Genomic DNA, 19,958 nt, shown 5'->3' on the forward strand with positions numbered 1-19,958 from the left:
AAATAAAATGAACTTTTTGATTTTAGCAAATGGCTGCAATGAAACAAAGAGTGACAAATTGAAAGGGGTCTGAATACTTTCCGTACCCACTGTATTTATTCCGTTTGAATGATGCTGTGCATTTTGTTTTTATATCCACCAAAATATACATATCTCAGTATATCTGCAATATCCTGACATCAGCAGACTCACCCTTTCACCGCAGTAATAATCTATTGAAATTCACTGCTTCAGTTTCAGGGTCCTGGTATTACGCGGTGGCCCACTGTCATGCTGTTGTGGTTTACAGGGACGGAGACGACATTATTAATAATAATAAATGGACACTTTCACTCTGAAAAAGGCCTATAGACTAAACCAATTATTGATAAGCAACATCTTAGGTCCCTGCCATTCACATACATATACATTCGGTATACATATAAAATATATGTCGATGATATATTCCTTGCACAGCAAAAGGAAATAAACTGGGACACTGTGCTAAAATAAAGACACTAGGCACCGCTGACACAATGAAGTCGGAGCATCAGTTCAAGTTTGTAAATCTTTAATACCAAAAAACTTCAACCTCAGTTTCTACTGAATCACACTAGTAGCCTTTTTCAAACAGTAGTCACATCACAGCAGAGTAGTCAGCAATAGTCATAAAGTGAAGTCAAGCAGCAGTCATTCCAGTGACAGCAGGGCGTGGGCTCCGCTTCACCTTCTGCTTTCACTTCTCTCCTGCAGTGAGCTGGTGTCCTTCTGTGGGCCTCTAGTGCAGAGACCAGAAACAGAGCAGGAAGCACCAGCTGAGGATTTGTGGTGCTCTCAACATGGAGCAGGTAAAGCTGACCAATAGGAACAATCGACCCCCCCACCCTCCAAAACTGGTGTGTTGTTAAGGGAATGATGGAACAGTAACACAGAGCGGGTAGACAGACAAGAAGACACACAGACTAGGACACACACACACACTGTCCACAGAGCCAATAACATAATGCACGAGTGTGTGTGATGGTCTTGTTTCAATAACAGAAAATATAAAATTGCTTTTGGGTATTCAATACGTTTTCTTTCGACGTCAGCAAACTGTCTCGCGCACACACACACGCACGCACGCACGCACCAATGTTTTAACAATTTTAAAATAATCTACAACTCTTGGAACCGCATGACTTTTACCAGTATACAGGAATTGATCTGAAATAGGTTTTTTTGGTATTAACAAACATTTTCATTTTCCAAGTTCCAGAGGATTTTACAAAAAAGTATCCAAAAAGTCTGGGAATATCTGCCCCGTTTATAAAAATCTAATGTCATGTACAAATGTTACAGGTAAAATAATTTAGCTCGCTGCATATTGACATGTGCTTTTTGTTCAACAGGTGAGCGGAACGGTTAGTGACGGCTTCCAGTCAAACTTTCTCCAGTGTTTCCTCCTCCTCCTCTTCATCATTCTAGTTAGGAAAGTCTTTGCAGTCAGTCGTCACTAATGCAGGAGGGACAGCTTTGTATGTACAAACAGCAGTACAGACAAAAGGTCAGTCGATCACAATAATTAGCATAAGATTCTTTTCTTCCATTGACATCATCATCCGTCTCAGAGGCATACTTTCATGTACGTCCCCCGCCTCTTCATCCTCCTCCTCTCTCTGTTTGCTGGGCTTTAAAGGAAACACGATGTATTTGTAACAAGCAGTGTACCCCTCTTCATCCGTATACTATGGCTCAAATAACTACAGGCAGCAATCCAATTCAAAGACCTCATCCACATTGTTGAAATCTTATCAATATCCAGCCATGATATAGAAAATCTTTTAGATGCCGAGCTACTCTTTCTGTGCTCCATCACAACAAACTCTCCTCTGCGTTGTCCTCTGGTAACATCACCCCACAGGATTTCAAAACATGCCTTCTCCTCCAGCGAGACTCTTTCAAAAAAGTTGTCAGACAGTTATATTGCAAAAGACAACAATTAAAAAACTGTTGTCCCTAGTTGGTCACAGAGACACAAAGACATGGGAAAATAGGATCCAGATTCAAGAATACCAAGTTAGGTGTGACAGTGTGAAAGACTTAAACATCTTCTATTATTCTAGAGTGCTCTTAATGAGGTGAACACCTCCCTGTGTGTGCATTCAACCTTCTGCTGCTGTTCTCTTAATGGTGACTTGGTTATTCTAAAAACTTAAATTCATCACATGCAAACTCCAACTATCCAGATCACAGGGGGTCTGAATCTGTGTCTCTCTCTCCGTTGTTGTGCAGTGCTCACAACTGTCTAGCTAACTTAGCGTGCATTCGTGCACCATACCAAAACACAGTAGTGTGTGTGTGTGTGTGTGTGTGTGTAAATGAAGGCCAGCTGAATGGTTAGCGAAGCCACAACCTCAAGGACAATTCCTCTGTGTCTGTATATATCATTATATATGTGTGTGTGTGTGTGTGTGTTTGTGAAGCTAGTGTTGGCTCGAGCTGTGCAACGTTTCCAGTAAAGTGTTAACAGTGTTGCATGCTGGGACAGAATCTAAAGATGGAGGGAGAAGAACTGTAATTTAACTGGGAGGAGCGCCTCCTCCTCTCTCCTGTTTATCTATCTGTCCTCCCGTCACTCCGTCCATCTCTATATCTGTCCACCGCTCTCCTCCGTCCCAGCGTCCCTCCATTTATTCTCGCTCTCTATCTCTACATGCCTTTCTGCTTCGCTTGTCTCAACTCTCTTTGCTTGAATCCATCCCTTCTCTCGCTCCTCTTTTCCAGTCTTTGTTCTAGATAGCAGAGGAGAGGAGGAGGACAGAAATAGGAGGAAAAATCTGATACATTCATTCGCTTCTGGTCGCCTTCACGTCAGTCCAACCACTCCTCTCGGTGATGGCTAATTCCCAGCGGCCTCCAGGTAAACATTAACAGATCAAAAGAGTTCCAGCTCATAGACCAGGCCCGTCCTTAGTATTCTGGTCCTCAGCTCTGCATGTAGGACTTGTCCTCTGTTCCCGCAGGCTTTAAGTGTTGTGGATTCTCAGACTTCAGACATCTCAGCTCCCATCTCCATTTCTGGATGTGAAAAATAAAAAACAGCCTGTGGGCTCCGGTAAACAGGGCGATAATAAAATGACAGAGGCCAATGAATTCCAGCATTGTCAGGCACCATCGATAGTGTTGTGGTGTTCATGTCTAAATCCTGAGAAAGATTGTCAGGGATCCCATCATGTCTACATAGCATCCCCCTCTGAGAGATCCAGCTTGTGATGAAAAATGGTGAAATTGATTCTACAGATCCAGTAGTTGAGGTGGGACGTGATTGTTTTGGTGGTGCTGAAATCCCTGGCAGCTGCTTTGATTTGGAAAGCTTCCTTTCTGTGTTAACCAGCTGTATCGGCAGGTGGCATACGGAATCAGGTCTGCTTGTTAATCTACAAAAGTTAGCTCCAGAAAATACAAACTGAAGTCACGACTCCTTTATGTACAGAAATGTTTACATTTGGCTTTTGCGTTCCAGGACTTAGACTTATTCCCAGTAGATGTTGTATTTGAGCAAAGCTCAGAATAACATTCATCCACAATACAAGGAGCACAGTCCAGAGACTGATTGCTTTTGACTGAGGGTTTGGATTCAGCCCCAGCAGACTGTAGTTTCAGTTTTTAGGTTTCTGTCTTTAGACACAGCCACACCCATGGAAGTCCATCAGTATCAGTGTTTAGACACAGCCGTACTCATACCACACGGTCTGAGGGTCGTTGTTGGGGTCAGGGGAAGAAGGTGTGCTCTTTGGGCGTTCAACGGAGCCACACCTGGCTCTCTCGCTTTCTTTCTTTAAGTGGGAGGAGTCACCCGACTGCCCCTCACTTAACACCTCCCCGTGCTCCGAGGCCTCGTCAGGCCGCGTGGCAGGAACAGCCCTGACGGGGGTTACCATGGCAACCTCTCCGCGGTGGTGGTAGGGGGAGGACGAGGTGGGGCCGTTCCGAGAGACGGGGGTCCTCCCTCTCTCTCTTTCTCTCTCCGCGTGTCTCTCCGTTTGCAGGTTGAGAGAGGACGAATGGTGAATAGGGGGATTCAGGAAGCTGCCGTCTCCGGGCTGATTGGGCGGGCCAGCCAGCCGAGCAGAGAGCGGCCGCTCTCTCCCACTAGCCCCTCCCCCTTGTCTCCGAACGACCACATCCGATTGGCCTTCATTTCCACGGAAACTGTCTGGTCCATTGGAGCGCAGCAAATCAGCTGAGGCCAGGCTGAAAGCTCTGCTCAGTGATTGGCTGCTTCTCTGGGTGACGGGCTGGCCTGAGGCCGGGGATTGGCCTACAGGCTGGCGTGGCGAGGGTTTGACGCTCTGGCCCGGCCTCTGGTTGGATGACTGCACAGTGGGCGTGACATAGCTGGTGGGAGTCACCTGATCTCTGCCAGCGGGAGCTGAGGGGGCGGGACTTCTGGTGAAATAGTCAGTCATCAAATCCTCCTTGCTTCCTGTTGACACCTAGACAAAGGAAATACAAAAAAAATAGTTTTTTTAGGGTTTAGTAGTGATGGCGAGATGAAGCTTCATGAAGCATTGAAGCTTTCCATCCAATTGGTTCACTCGTGGGCCGAAGCTTCGACGTGCTTCATTTGCTCTACTGTGCCATCAAGTGGACAATAAATGTAAAACAGGCAGAGTGATTATAACGACACTATGGCTTTGGGGTGTGAAGCTTTAAATTGAATACATGAAGGATGTTTGTGATGCTCGAATAGATTGCAAACAAACGCGCAATAAAGTCCCAAGTCCACAAAATGTGAGGGGGGTTCATTGCGTTTCGCTGCCCCTTATATTTCGAATCGCACGCCAAACCCGCGAACCATTTCCTGAATCTGTCACGTGGTACGGCCGGCTTGCGAGGCTTCGAACGTCACCACATACGTCATCAACACAAGCCTCGATACGCGCATCACAAAAATCTTCCCGATTACTCGACACACGCTTCGAAGCCTCGACACGGAAGGACACATCACGAGGGTTTAGCTAGATTTTCCAAGTGACTCTAACAATATGGCATGTGACACGTGAACGGCATGTCACTCACCACTCCCCATCAGCATATACTGATTAATTACTGACATACGCCATCTGCTGCTGTGTGACACATTAATTTGGTATCAATATTGAGGTTGATTTACTCGCATCAAAAATTGCAACGCTGTTTCTCCTGAACTCGTCTGGAGTGGAGGATGAGATTTTGACACTGCAAGCTGACATTCAGCTGAAGTCCAGGGCTCATGGACAGTTTTCTCACAGAGGAAAAGTACCCAAACATGAGGAAATGTGATACCTTTTTGACTGCATTATTCGGCTCTACTCATTTATGTGAGTCAGCCTTTTCCCACATGAAGAACATTAAGTCCAAACACCGTTCCACCATGACTGATGATCATTTGAAGTCTGCTTGAGGCGGGCTACCAGCAGCTACTGTCCGGACTATGCAACTCTGGCCAATCCCATTCAGTGCAAGTCATCAGAGTAAGTTAATGACCAAACATGTACAGAATTGTATTGTGCCATTAGGGTTCATGCAGTTATGCAAGGTACGCTAACATATATTGTAAATATAAAGTATACTCAGTATATATATATATATATTGTAAATATAAAGTATACTCAGTATATATATATATATATATTGTAAATATAAAGTATACTCAGTATATATATATATATATATATATATATATATATATATATATATATATATATATAGATATTCAGCATTTTTAATGTAGGTAGATCATTTTGACTTGGTCATTTTAAAAGTAGCTCGCAAGCCGAAAAAGTGTGGGCACCCCTGCCTTCGAGCTTAGTTCACAGAGGGCCCTCCCACAATATGGGTCTACGAGATGAGCCCCCCAGTATTAATACACTATTATACATATCTTTAGCTCTTTCAGCGTAGATCCGCCCATGAGATTCAGCTCAAAAGCTAGCAAAACATTTAGTTTCCAAACACATACAACACATTTTAACACACAAATTTATTTTACTTTCAATAAAACATTATTTGATTGCAGGGTCAATAGCTAACACCCTCATAACTATGTTTTGGTCTCAAACCTATTCTGCTGGACATCCCACATTCATATTTCACTATTATTATTGCTGTGTTCCTGTTATGTGCTTTGTGAGCAAGTGCTGTAGAAACGATCACTTCTGGTAGAAAGAAAGAACATGTGTCTGGCCTACATTAATATATCTGATGTGACGGCCGTGAAACCTTTGATGTAAGGGTGGGAATCCCTGTTTATCATATTCTTTTATTATACTGATAGAAATGTGGTACCGATATCAGAATCACCCTGGATTTGATATTTCTTTGTCATAAGGAATGCGTGTTGTTTTAGAGGCAGCTCTCTCTGTGGGACCATCAATAAGAATTATTATGGGTGTTGCAGTTCTTCTAGTGACATGGACATGGATGACAGGCTGGAATGACACATCTGATTTGTAGGCAGGAGTCTACCTCACAGCTGTTAGATTAGAGGTGAAAAGTACTACTTCAGAAATATGGACAATGAGTAATACATGAGCGTTTGCTGCTCAGTCAGAAACGTCCCTTCTTTGGCCGGCTGTCTTCTCTGCTCTGTGGTGATGCAGATTAAACTGTGTTTAGCTCTGTGTCGAGATAAGAACACGTGTCATGGTTTCTTTCTTCGTGTGAGGTGTTTGATGGAACTGAGAGTGTTCAGAGAGTTTAAAGTAATTTTCCTCAATGTTGGAAGTCATCATCTTTAAAGAATTTGTCTTTTTTCAAATGTAAAATGACCATACAGGGGACAGGTCCCCCCCCCCCCCCCAGTCAGAGAAGTTTATCCTAAAACTCAACAGAATACTGTTAAGATTGAAAATGAACAGACATGAAAAAGACACAGAAGTGTCGATATCAACACGTTTTCAAATAAATGCATTCAAGGATTGATTGTAATTGTACCATTATCTTCAGGAAGGGAATTGGAGATTCAAGCATTAAAGAAACCTGCATTACAGTTTTTCATGCACACAGTACATTTTTCAAAGTGTTCCACCAACTGATCTGAAATGTTCATGGGTTTGAGGCTGACTCAGAATCATTCTGTGACCCAACAAATTAAATTGTTAATGTATTTTTTTAGTGGATGACCAGTCACAAAAAAAACCCGATTAAACGCAACGAATATGTGATTCACAAAAAAAAAACATGTTTTTTTTTTAAGGTGACTCATTTGTAATTTCTTAACATCCCCCATATCATGTATTGTGTAGCCTGACATGACCTGTACAGATAACCCTCTGTAGAAACCACAGACCCAAGGGAGCTCTGCAATAATGATTTGTCTCGTCTCACAGGTGAGTGTTTGTTACTAACTGTGAGGCCGTTGTCTTTAAGCCTTTTTGCCCTAAAAGCCACCAGTTGTGGGTTTTCACTGTGTCTGTATTATGATAATGTTTTACAGTCTCCAGGGATGAGATGTGTAGATAGGGAGGTGTCCATAATAAAGTGAATACTGAGTTAATGTTCCTATTTTAAGAGCAAACTATATTTCTTATGTGTGTACATACATATTAGCATAATAGTAAACTTATTTTTCACTATACATGCATATATTTCCTACCATAGGAGGTGACTGTTGGTTGCTCTCTTGTAGAAACTCCTCTAGCGTCACCATCTCACTTCCATGAGATGACGGACGGGCCTTAGTTCGAACCCCGCCTCCGCGCTGCGGTTGGGCCCTCTGGGGTGCGTGGTCGTATGGAAGGGTGGAGCTACGTGACAGAGTCTGTTGTGATTGGCTCAGACCCATGACATCGTCACTAGAGAGGCTGGCTGAGCGAGCCTGACGATCTGATGAGTCTAAGACGGTTAGAAATATCGAGTTAGTACTGACTGAAACTGGGTACCACTTCAGTACACCTGAGGTTTTTAGGACAGAATATTGTATATAAAACATGTATGAGCTGTATATAGACTGGGTCATTTCACTTTGTTATTTATCTAATGTTATACATTATCAGTAATAGATAATAGCAATTTCTCTTTCATTCATATAAATATTCTGCCTGCTGCCCAATTGTGGGCCGCAGAGCACTATCTAGAGGGCTCCGAGATACTGCCAAAAGGTTAGAATAAATCAAAAAAGCTAGCTAGCTGTTATTAGTATCTGTTCATATTACATCTTTTCTTTTATATATACTCAAGAATTCCCATAATAAATGACTCCCCTTAAACTTGGAGATCTATTGTTCACTGGCAACATATAAAGAAATTGTGTAAATGGGAAGAAGACATAATTAGACTGGAACATATAACACAAAAATTGGAACATGTTGGGACCCGTTGTGTTACCGTGGGATACATGACCTTTCAATTCTAAAGACCGGAATATGACATTCATAACTATATTTTTATGGTGTGTAATCACCTGAAACTAAGAATGGTTTTGTTTTCGTTAGCTTAGAATGAGCCCTTCATATGTACATAGCGAGCAGGTCCTCTTCATGGAGTCCACCATGATACACCACCATCTTTCTACAGTAGCCCAGAACGGACAAACCAAACACTGGCTCTAGAGAGACTTTCATGTTTTTACATCACCGAAAGGCTACCTTAGTCCTCATGCATATAGAATAGATGCAATGGAAATTACTTGGATACATTGGCATTACTGCTGTATGGATTGCAAAATTGTAAAATTATGGACATCTTATCTATTGGAAGAGAATATGGAAGAACATTTATCTTCCATCAGGTAGTGATAATCACCAACTGATACAAAATTCTACACAGCTATTATCTGTCTACAAGGTAATGCTGTCGGCTGAGGCTGAGCCCAAGCCCAACATGCTTTCTGTGTAACCTAAAGACTGTTAGTACATGTGTACGTATGTTTTTTGAGTGTACTTCAGTTTCACAGTTTTGGAGTCAAGTGACTGACATAAAATCTGATATCATTGGGGTTCACATTGTATTACTGAATAAGGATTTTTCTCCTAATATATTAAACAGAGGGTTTATCACAATATAGATACCTCCACATACTCAATCTTTGAATTAACAGATATTTCTTTCATAATGTATTCGTCTTAGAACTGTCAAATGCATCTGTGAAGAAGCTAAAAGGAGAAACCTAAGAGGCCATTAAAAGAGCTGCTGATATCCTCCATGTAAAATATGATATATATATATATATATATATATATACGTATATATATATATATATATATATATATACGTATATATATATATATATACATATATATACGTATATATACATATATATACGTATATATACACATATATATACACGTGTATATATATACATATATATATACACGTATATATATATACGGAGAATGTCCGGCCATCTGTTCGTGACCTCAAGCTGAAGCGCACTTGGGTTCTGCAGCAGGACAATGATCCAAAACACACCAGCAAGTCCACCTCTGAATGGCTTAAGAAAAACAAAATGAAGACTTTGGAGTGGCCTAGTCCTGAATCCGATTGAGATGCTGTGGCATGACCTTAAAAAGGCGGTTCATGCTCGAAAACCCTCCAATGTGGCTGAATTACAACAATTCTGCAAAGATGAGTAGGCCAAAATTCCTCTACAGCGCTGTAAAAGACTCATTGCCAGTTATCGCAAACGCTTGATTGCAGTTGTTGCTGCTAAGGGTGGCCCAACCAGTTATTAGGTTTAGGGGGCAATCACTTTTTCACACAGGGCCATGTAGGTTTGGATTTTTTCCCCCCCTTAATAATAAAAAGCTTCATTTAAAAACTGCATTTTGTGTTTACTTGTGTTATCTTTGTCTAATATTTAAATTTGTTTGATGATCTGAAACATTTAAGTGTGACAAACATGCAAAAAAATAAGAAATCAGGAAGGGGGCAAACACTTTTTCACACAACTGTATATATATATATATTTTAATAATAGATAAACTAGAATTGCAAACAAACAACATAACCTGTAATATCTGTGAAACGTAGTGGGGAATAGGATGAGTCAGTGCTCCTTTTTTGTACCTAAGTATGTATAATGAATAAAAAGTTGGTCACAAAAAAAAAACCTTATGAATAAAGAACATCAAATTAAAATGCATAATTTCAATGACCAGTTATGTTTGAATATCACCTCGCATTTCACAACACATTGCCAGGGAGAGACAGACCTGTTTTGCTACTGTTAGCTAGCTAACGTTCCCTCGGATGCAGTGACACAAAATGGTTTGGGTTTTTTTAAACTAAAAATTGATGTGAGAGACAACCCAGGATGACCTGCTCTACCACTGAGCCACTGTGTGTGTGTGTGTGTGTGTGTGTACCTCTGCCATTGACAGGCGAGTTGGAGCTGGAGGTGTGGTGGCTGAAGTCTGCTGACCCTGGGCGACCTCCCGTGTTGCCATGTTGACCAAACATAGAGTCAGAGGAGTTGTGGCGGGAGTCTTCATCAAATAATAGACCTGTAAATTTGTACACACCATTACAAAACATTCTCTTGCTGCCTCCTGAATAAGGGTTATTAATATTAGTATTGATAGCCTGGCTTACCTCTGGGCCTGCGGCTGAGACCTTGTCCCAGTCTGGAGCTGGTAGTTAGGCCCAATGAGGGTGACTGATTGCTGGGAGTTGAGCTCAGAGCTCTATGGGTCTGACCTGGAGGGCAGCAAACTCAAAGACGTTAGGCTGCCAGGAGCAAAACAATGCAATATTGTAAATTAATGAATTAATATTATACTGAAAATATCTTTTACTTTTTATATCATACATTGTCCTTATATACTGCATGTAATATAAACAATAATACTAGACATACATCTCCTTTTACCTTAAATTTCAAAGCATTTCTCAAAGCCACAAGTATTGGTAAAAGGAAGCCGCATATTATAATAGTATAATTCTCTTCGCCTTCCTTCCCAGTGACTCAATTTAGGTTTTCAAGCAAGAACGATAAGACCAAACGATAGTGGCTAGATAGGCCACTAGCAGCAATAAATGTGCACAAGACCTGATTAAGTAAAAGGTTGGAATTTGTGGCCTAAATGAAAAATATGATTCCAGCTGCTGATTTCACAATCAATCCAAGCAGGTGGTTCACCGAGTGAACACTGAGCAGGCTAACAGTCCTGTTCCTTTACAATAATTAGACCGTCTCAAAATGTATGCGAACACCGTAAACATAGATTTACCTTCCATCTTAATCAAGAAGCTCAGTTTTCCTGCTGGATTCACAACATGTTGGCAGAATGTTAACCATCATTAAACATCAACACGTTCATTACCTTGGCCGTGTCCATCCTCTCCATTGACACTCTCACTGCTGCCTCCTGGAGTACTGCTACGGTAAACACCGCGGCCTCTGTCAGCCAAACCTGCAGACCAGTGACAGTGTTGTAAGGGAGCCTGCACGCCATGGTATGACCATGAGACGTGTCGTGTGCGTCACATAAAGTAGCAAGAAAGCCAAGCAAGACATCATTCATTGATTCAGGCACACTGGACATTGTGATTGGATATTTCTGACCAATGTCAAGGGACGGGGGTCACTGACATCACTGGATGGAACTTATAACACTTGCTCCCTGGCATTTTGCTCTTGTTGTTCTTATGGGCACTTTTCAACAGTAACAAAATGGTCAATTTTGCCAAAGTGGGGGAATCGATAATGGTAATAATAATGCCTAACAACTATGAGAATTATAATAGAGTTCTGCAGGAATGAGTCCAAAACCAGGAAATGAGTCAGCATTCTTTCACTTCCTGTTCCTCGTCTCAGAGTCAATGTTTTTTGTGTGTTTTTGGTTAGATGTCTGAAAAAAGGTCTGTGGTTCAACTGTTTAGAAGCTTTTATGTTTCTTAAAAACAGCGGTTCTCCTTTAGCTTGGTGGTGGTGAGGTGAAGCCATGTGACCGTGGTGTAGTTCCTTTATAGCCTAATGTTAGCGTTGTCCTCTGCCGATAGCATTTACCCTTCAAAAATCATAAAAGTGGTGTACATTAGCTCGCTTAACAAAACTTGTAAGTATCATAAATGTTTATTTGCCACAGAGATTATTTTCTGCAATAATCAGAAATCCAATGAAAAAATCCCATTGGCTTTCCGTAGAGGGAACCAGTGTGAGGCTAACGTCCTGTTGGACTACAAAAATATGTCATTCCTGCATCGCTCTATGCACTATGATCAATGCAAAAATAAGTCAGGGAGTGACCAGCAATTATGAAATATTATGATACTTATTATAAGTCATAAAATGCTTTATAATTTGTGATATTTAGGTTATAAATCATTATGAAGATTCATGAGTGCTTATAACTAAAATTATACAGTGTTAAGTAGATTATACCACATTATAAAAATGTTTATAATGCATTTTAGACATAGAAAGGCAGCCTGACTGAGATCCAATGGGATGGTGACAACAAATAGGCCTTGATGTGTTTACTTCTTGTTTTACGTCATTGAAATGTTTATCTAGGACACCCTTAAATGTAACAGTAACAGTAAGAAAGGTAGAGGAGACTCAAAGTCAGCTAACTGCTTAATCTAAGGTAACACTAGCTAATGTTAGCCACCATAATCTACCGGTCATAAAGCTGTGGAGACAAAACCCCTGAGTGAATTTTGCATGCGTGTGTGTTTAATGTGTGTGTGTTTAATTGCTTCAACTTTTCATTTGTAGGAGGAAGACAGTATTGTTTCTTCTTTTAAAAGTGACGCAGTTTCCCTTTAAACCGATATGGTGTCGTGATTCTTATCTTAGCTGCCTTAAAGACGCCGATATTAGCAAAAAACATTGGTGTTTTAAAAACCCATGAAGGCTTCTGATGCTTAAAAAGCTTATTTCAGACAGAGGATGGACAGACAAAGGGTTAAAGCAAATAGACAGGCAGAAAAAAAAGAAGAGGTGCTGGGTGACGGAGTTTGCAGTAGTAGTAGCTCACAGCTCAGATCCAGACTGAGAAATGTGTCCTCACCAAGACAACAGATTAAAAACATTAAGTGAGCAGACAGCACACAAACGAACATTCTTTACACAGACCTATCAGAAATAAAACAACTCTTCAAGGACATGCAGACGTATGCAGGCGTGCCTGGCGTACAGGGAAACATGGCGCGCACACGTTCTCACACATAAACCATCTCATGTGTGTGCTTACTACTTACTAGTTGTACTGGCTGGCTCACACCTGCAACGCGTACCTGTTTATGTGTGTTGTGAATGTTTATCTGTAGGCTCGAGGAGTGTGACTGCATTAGTGTTGATGAAGTGCATGGTATGTGCATTATTGTGTGAAGTACTACGAGTCACAGCGATGAGTGTTGCTGAGCATCATGACGTGGAGGTGACAGTGATGATGATGATGATGTGCATGGTTAAAGAGGAGGAGGAGGGGGGGGGGGGGTTTAGAATACTCCGTTGGCTGAGAATGGCTGGCTAGTGACGACGTCAGCTGTGATGTCAGTGGAAGACCAGAATCGCAGTCTTCTGGTGAGAGAGAGGGAGGGACGGGAGGAGGAGGAGGAAGACGAGGAGGAGGGGAGGAGTTTCTCTTGACTTTTACTGCGGAAGAAACGGAAGCGTTTTGGGGTGAGGGGAGCTGAGAGAGAGTGGAGAGAGATAGGAGGGAGAGATGGAGAAATGTAAAGCAAACGATGAAATAATGACAGTGAGTAAATCAAAGGAAACAGTTGATTCAGAAGTTATTGGCAGAATGCTAAATAATAGACATCATGCAAGAAGATCCATGAGAATAAAAACAACAAAAAAGTAAAATCATGCATTAGACTCGAAGAGACTGACCTCAACTCACTCTGAATTCAAACAAAGTAGGACTGGTAGTGCAACGCGTGGTGTAGGAATATGTTGGGGACTCATTTATGCAGACAAAATCTTAAGATTTACAGTTTATGTTTCAACTTATCTTAATATGACAACTTCCACTTGCCGGTGGAATTCAATTAAAAAGCCACTGAGAGTGAATTGAGTTCAGCCATGAGGAGAACTCCATTTAAGAGTAGAGCTCTAAAAATATAAATAACATTGAAATAGAAACATAAACAAACTTTGGACCATGCATTAGAACCCACTTCTATTATTAGGACAGAAAGATGAAAAGTCAGTTCGCTGGAGCGTGAAGTGGTCCCATACCTTTTCTTGTATGTGTAAATACAAAGCAATGTCTACTTGTGAGCCCTTGTCACAAGCTGGATTAAAGATGTGGGTATAGTTAGTGGCTTGTAGGAGATCAGTATAAATGTTATAAGATCCATAGTTTGATATAATCCAAGGCAAACATGGAATGAAGTAATTTCACTGTACTTCAGCTCTAAAAGTATTATTTCAGAAACGTTTGATAAACATTGAGGTAATACCGTTTATCTGTAATATTTGCATCTGCTATGATCATTTCATGAAAAGTTGTTAGATGTTGATGAATTTAGATTAGTTTAATAGTGATTTACCCTTTTTAGAATGTTTCACAAAGCACATATTTATTCTGACAATAATAGTAACTTAAATGGCTAATAGTAATAATTTAAGTATTTATATAGCACTTTTAATAGCACTTCAGAGTATGGAGTATTACAAAGGTACAAAGCTCCCGACACTTGTTTTAAATTGACTGAATCAAACTTGTAACTTTTGTTAGTTTGTTTATTTGAAAAATGTGTAAATTATAAAGTATCAGGAAGCACCTGGAAGTGTAAAATATGATACATTACACACATTCCAAAACAAAGTTTGGAAAGAATGCAGTAGAAACCTAGTTTAGAACATTCCATAATACATCTGTGTGCTATTAAAACTCTTCTGCACGAGCAGAGTCTTGTTGATATGGAAACCCAGTAGAGTACAGGTACAGTGGATGATCATAGACGTGAGAAATGGTCACTGATATTATGTGGTGTTCAACAGTGCCCTCTACAGGTGAATATATGGAAGTGCACCAGATCAGAAGTCACCATGTTCCATCACCTTTGAGGTTTTGGAACCAAAATATTAACAAAGAATATACTTGATACATGCAGATTGTGCATTTCAGAATAAAACACTTTAAACCGTTTTCCACTCTCTCATGTTCCATAAAGACGACATCATAGACATGAATTTCTCCTCTGATGTCAATATGAAACTTGTGATCTTTGACGGGTAAATTCTCCCGGTCCTGATAATTAATAGTGTATGAAGACGGAGTGTGCTTACCTCGGCCGATGGGCGTGAGCGCTGGACTCTGGGGTCCCAGGCTGGTGCTGCTGGTGTGGTTGTTATGGTTACTGTGGTCATGGCCGCTGTCCTGTGTGTCACTTCCTGTACGCTGAGGAAGAGGGGGTGGGGTTTCAGGAGGGAGGAGGGGGGGCGGGGAAGGCAGCGGGATGTCTGGGGCACTCTTTGCTCTCTCTCTCTCTCTGCCTCCCTCCTTGACTCGGTCGGCCCCTCTCTCCCTGCTGCTCTCCTTACGGGGTTTAATCAGTTTGGCTAAAGCTTTGGCTCCGGCCCACTGACTCCTCCTGACGAGACACAACATGTACCGTTATGTGGGGCTGGTTGTACACTGAATACTGCACACAGATATTCCACATTTCCTGTAAAAAATAAAATGAGTCTATAAAAGCATTACTTTTTAGGTGTGGGGTCGTAGAACTTGTACTGGTCCATGATCTTCTCCTCTAGTTTCTCTTTCTGGCGACGGAGAGCGTTCAGCTTATCACTGGATGGAGAAATAAAAATAAAAAACACAGAAACACATCTTATTCATTGCCATAGTACACTTTAGTATATCTTGTTTTCAGAGACACTCAGTGGACAACAGTTATTACTGAATTTACTACTGTATCCTTCCTATTCGTTAAGATCGAATAGGAAAGATATATGATTTAGGTCATGTGATTCAAACCAGGAAGTGTATTGTACTTGTGACGGGACTCCCTGGAAACGTTGGGGTGCGTTCCAATCACGGACTGTACATAAGAAGTGGACATAGTCCCCATGCTGTCACCCGTTGGTTTGTGGACTGCTGTTTTTAAACTTAGAGTCCGGCATTTTGGCCGTCGCCAACTTGGCTTTTTGCAACCAGTGAACTGATGTGACCATATTTGGACTGCTGGCGACTGACGTAGAGACGCCGTATACGGGCTCTGGTAGTGAACTGTCAACCAGTGTGTCATTTCTTTAAAAGCAGTTCTGGATACTTCCCTCTTAGGGTGGTGTCTGCTCTATAGTTACATGTATAGTCTGTTTACTGCTGGTGTTGTTTTATGGTGCACAGTTTGTGTTGCAGGTGTTGCGGTGCGGTTACATGTATAGTTTCTGCTCCTGGTGATACAGGTCTTTGCTCTCCATGCTCCTCTCTAGTAGAGTGTGGTTCTGCTGACTCAGCAGGTTGATCTGACTCAGGAGGTGGTGGTTCTCCTCCTCCAGGTTCCCTTTTAGTCGGCTCAACAGCTAAAAAACCACACACGCATGCGTGGGTCAGGTCAGGAAAGTAACCAAGAAGGTGATGGTGATTACTCTGCTGTGCTTCAGGACACACGTGTCACTTATTTCTAAAGTAAAAGGCCCGGCTCACCTCACAGTGGTTGTCTAGTTTGGTCATGGTTAGATCCAGGCCCTGGTGTTGCTCCATTAGCGAATCGTATCGTGCCATCCATCGACTCTCTTCCAGCTGGGCGGAGCTTAATGAGCTCTTGCATTCATTCATGCGCTGCTGCAGCCCCTCACATTGCTCTGACTGCTGCGATTGGCTCTCTGTTAACCTAAAGGGGGGGGCAGAAGAGAAAGAATAACTTCACGAGGAAAGTCAAGTAATCATTTCAGGTAGTTTTATAATTTGAAGCCAACTGTGCTCCCAGGTTCTGCCTCGAGTTCTAGTCTGGATGTTTGGATGTGGGGTTGTATGAGGTACTTGTCCATAGTCAGTGTATCATGTGCAGTTCATGGCTGGTCATGACGTCCCCAGTTTGGAGAAACAGACCTGAGCTACCGCACAGGGGCAAAGCAACGTACTGCTGTCAGCAAAACATATTGTAGACCTTAACCTTGCCATGAGACAGTGAGACAGCCGTTTCTGGCGAGGAACTGAAGCTGTAGTTTCAGCCAAAGACACCAGACTCCATTTTGAAAAACAACAACATCATTTTACCTTGCAGAACACGAGGGTTGCTGGTCTACTGCTCTTATATAACTGGCAAAATATTCCAAATATAGTTTACATTTAAATTGATAATGACTTTTTTAGGTTTCTCACACTGGTGGCGTGCCGACCGCTATCTACTGTAGGTAATACTTTATACACTGACTGTGGATAAGTCCCTCATACGACCCCACTTCTAAACATCCATGCTATCCCTTTAACTACCTTTTCAAAGCTTAGACCTTAAGAAAACCACTTCCAACACAGTACCTGTCCACTTCTGTTTTGAGCTGTAGATTCTCTTGTTGTAGAAGACGACTCTTTTGGATCTCCTGGTTCAGTTCCTCCTTCTCTTTCAGACCGTGCCTCTCCTGCTCCTCCCATTTCTCCTTCTGCTGCAGCAAAGTACAATACCTGCAGAAGGACATGATATTGTCTGTGATTACAACTTGAGCATGGTTATGTTTACATAACTATTTGATACCGTGTGTCACCTGTGATGCCCACAGACACACATTTCCCAAATACAAATATGGTGAAAAAAAAAATTACAAGGTGAGATGTATAAATATTATGTTTCTTTAAAAGTAACTCCTAACCAGGGGTGCCCAATATGTCCAGTCGATCGCAAAGGTAGTGCGGGTAGATCGCATCCATTCAAAAACAATGGGATGTTAGCCTATCATCCATCCTCCCTATGACATTTGCCACTTGATTGACATACAGGGCAGCCGGTCTGAGATCACGTCTTTTCTAACACACGGGTCACCACGTATGCACGGTCAACAGCACGAGCTACTGCAAAACTCCGGGCAGCTAATTAGTTAGCCTTCCAATTTATTTCTACTGAAGAAGCTAAAGCTGCAGCGCCATGATTTGAGGAACTTCCAAAACCTCGCGTGAGAGCTGGAGACGCAACGGAAGGCGTGTGCGCAACTTGACAGTGCGCGCTACACAGAGCAGATTGACAAGTGTCTGTCGGAGTTGGACAAACGCTTTCAAGACTTTGCTTTACTAGAGCCAGTCGCTACATTTATGTGCTACCCATTTAGGGAAGATATGGAGGTTGATTCACTCGCATCAAAACTTGCAACGCTGTTTCACCTGAACTCGTCTGGAGTGGAGGATGCAGTGGCAGGCCGTGCATTTTATGCCTGGGCCTTCTGTGCTGTCCTACTACAGTTGAACAGCTACGGTGCAGATACATGAATCCGTGCATGATGGGACGCTGCGTCATTAACGGACAATGCATAGTCAAATCAACGTAATTAACACATCTAACAACAAAGTCATAAGAACCAGTCACATATATTCATATGACAACAAAGCATGACACATCAATCCAGCAAACCTGCAGCGGATCCACGCATTCCACCACACAAGAGCACGAGCCATCAAATATTATTCATAAAAACGTTACTGCAGATGTAAAAAAACAAATGCAGTTTGTCACTTACCGAATGCTGTTCACTTAAAGACAAAGTCCATCCTCCTTTCTTTGTTTACAAAGAGTTTAATCCCACGGTTGTACAGGACATCGTTTCAGTTCCAGTAAGAAGTCCTTCTCGATTCATGGACACCAGTGACAGTCGAGCCTCCCCAGTTGTATTTCAGGGGCTGCTGTTATAATGTTATAATTTCTTCCATATCTTTCAATTTGAACTCTTACTAATCCAACTAATTTCTGCCTCTGATGGCTATTTTAAGTTTCGTTTCACAATAGTCACATGCTCGCCCACTGACCAATCACAGCGCACACTGAACCTCACTGCAGAGCTGCACCTGCAAACCAAGCTGCACGTAAAGCTGACGTAGTTGTAGGCCAGCTAGCAGGCTCTGACACGTCAAAGAATACGCCCAACATGTCAAACTAAAGATCTGATTGGTTGAAGACTATGACAATCAACAATATCGTCCCCATTCACTTAAACTGCAAAGGGATTCACTTGTGAGTCTGCAGGCCTCGGGCCTCTCTTCTTACCTAGAGACACAGAGGTGAAATCTGATTGGATAAAAGCTCTACTTAAAACAAGCTGCACTGGAAGCAGAGCAACTGAGGAAGACAGTAGCTGTGCAATGAGAAAATAAGATAATGGGAAAAATATTTGTATAAATTACATTAAACATGTAGTGTCTTTAAGAAAAATTATAAAATTATAAAATAGCTATAACTTTGTGATTCTGTTTAGGCCAGCAGAGAAGGCTTTGAAGGTCCTGACGGCCCACCACTGCTGTGACCTACAGCCACTGGTGGTGGCTAGAAAATGCATTTCCTGCTGAAAATGCGTTGGAATGCTTAAAGCTGAAATTAATTGTAAAAAAATTGCTGAAAATTAAGAAATGGGAGACTACCTGTCTGAAAAATGTTGAAGCTCGAAAGCATTTAAACTGCACTGCTGAAAACCCTTCTAGTTGAAATGTTTAACTATGGTGTCTGTAGCTGAAAGTATGAGAAGAAGAAGGCTTTGAAAGTTGAAGAAGTTTAACAGGATTTGAACATTTTCTCTATAGAGATCCCATTAAAAAAAAATTGCAAATAGCTTAATATTTCAAAAAGTTAAAAGATTACAAATATGAAAAGTCAAAGCACCCCTCTCCTGAAAGAGCTGAACATTTTGAAAGGGAAAAGTCCTGTAGTGATATTTGTAGGAGTGGAAGTTGTAGTTGTAGTAGAAGTATTAGTAGAAGTATTAGTAATTAGAAGAAGTAGTAGAAGTAGTAGTATCAGTAGTCGTAGTAATAGCTGTAGTATTGGTCGTAGTATTTAATATAACAGTAGTAGAAGTAGTTATAGTAGTAATAGTAATGGCAATAGAAGTAGCAGTAGTAGTAGTACTAGTA

General features: G+C 41.5%; 1 protein-coding gene across 2 annotated transcripts in view; it reads right to left on the bottom strand.

Moving 5' to 3' along the window:
• Positions 1-533: 533 nt before the first annotated feature.
• Positions 534-19,958, bottom strand: part of ccdc88c (coiled-coil domain containing 88C) — a 63,829-nt gene continuing 44,404 nt past the window's right edge. The window contains exons 22-31 of one of the 2 annotated variants that reach the window (XM_076107000.1): positions 17,388-17,531; positions 16,554-16,740; positions 16,284-16,429; positions 15,606-15,695; positions 15,191-15,495; positions 11,268-11,357; positions 10,537-10,641; positions 10,311-10,448; positions 7,601-7,839; positions 534-4,457 (exon numbers count right to left, since the gene is read on the bottom strand). In XM_076107000.1, the coding sequence (XP_075963115.1) occupies positions 3,684-4,457; positions 7,601-7,839; positions 10,311-10,448; positions 10,537-10,641; positions 11,268-11,357; positions 15,191-15,495; positions 15,606-15,695; positions 16,284-16,429; positions 16,554-16,740; positions 17,388-17,531 (2,218 nt within the window). In that variant the 3' untranslated portion in view covers positions 534-3,683. Of the gene's footprint in view, positions 4,458-7,600; positions 7,840-10,310; positions 10,449-10,536; positions 10,642-11,265; positions 11,358-13,149; positions 13,584-15,190; positions 15,496-15,605; positions 15,696-16,283; positions 16,430-16,553; positions 16,741-17,387; positions 17,532-19,958 lie in introns of those variants that run through there. The other variant, XR_012957828.1, reaches the window with a different exon arrangement.

Source organism: Anarhichas minor, unplaced genomic scaffold (assembly GCF_050575085.1).
Source record: "Anarhichas minor isolate MPS153535 unplaced genomic scaffold, ASM5057508v1 ptg000037l, whole genome shotgun sequence".
Taxonomy (NCBI): Eukaryota; Metazoa; Chordata; class Actinopteri; order Perciformes; family Anarhichadidae; genus Anarhichas; species Anarhichas minor.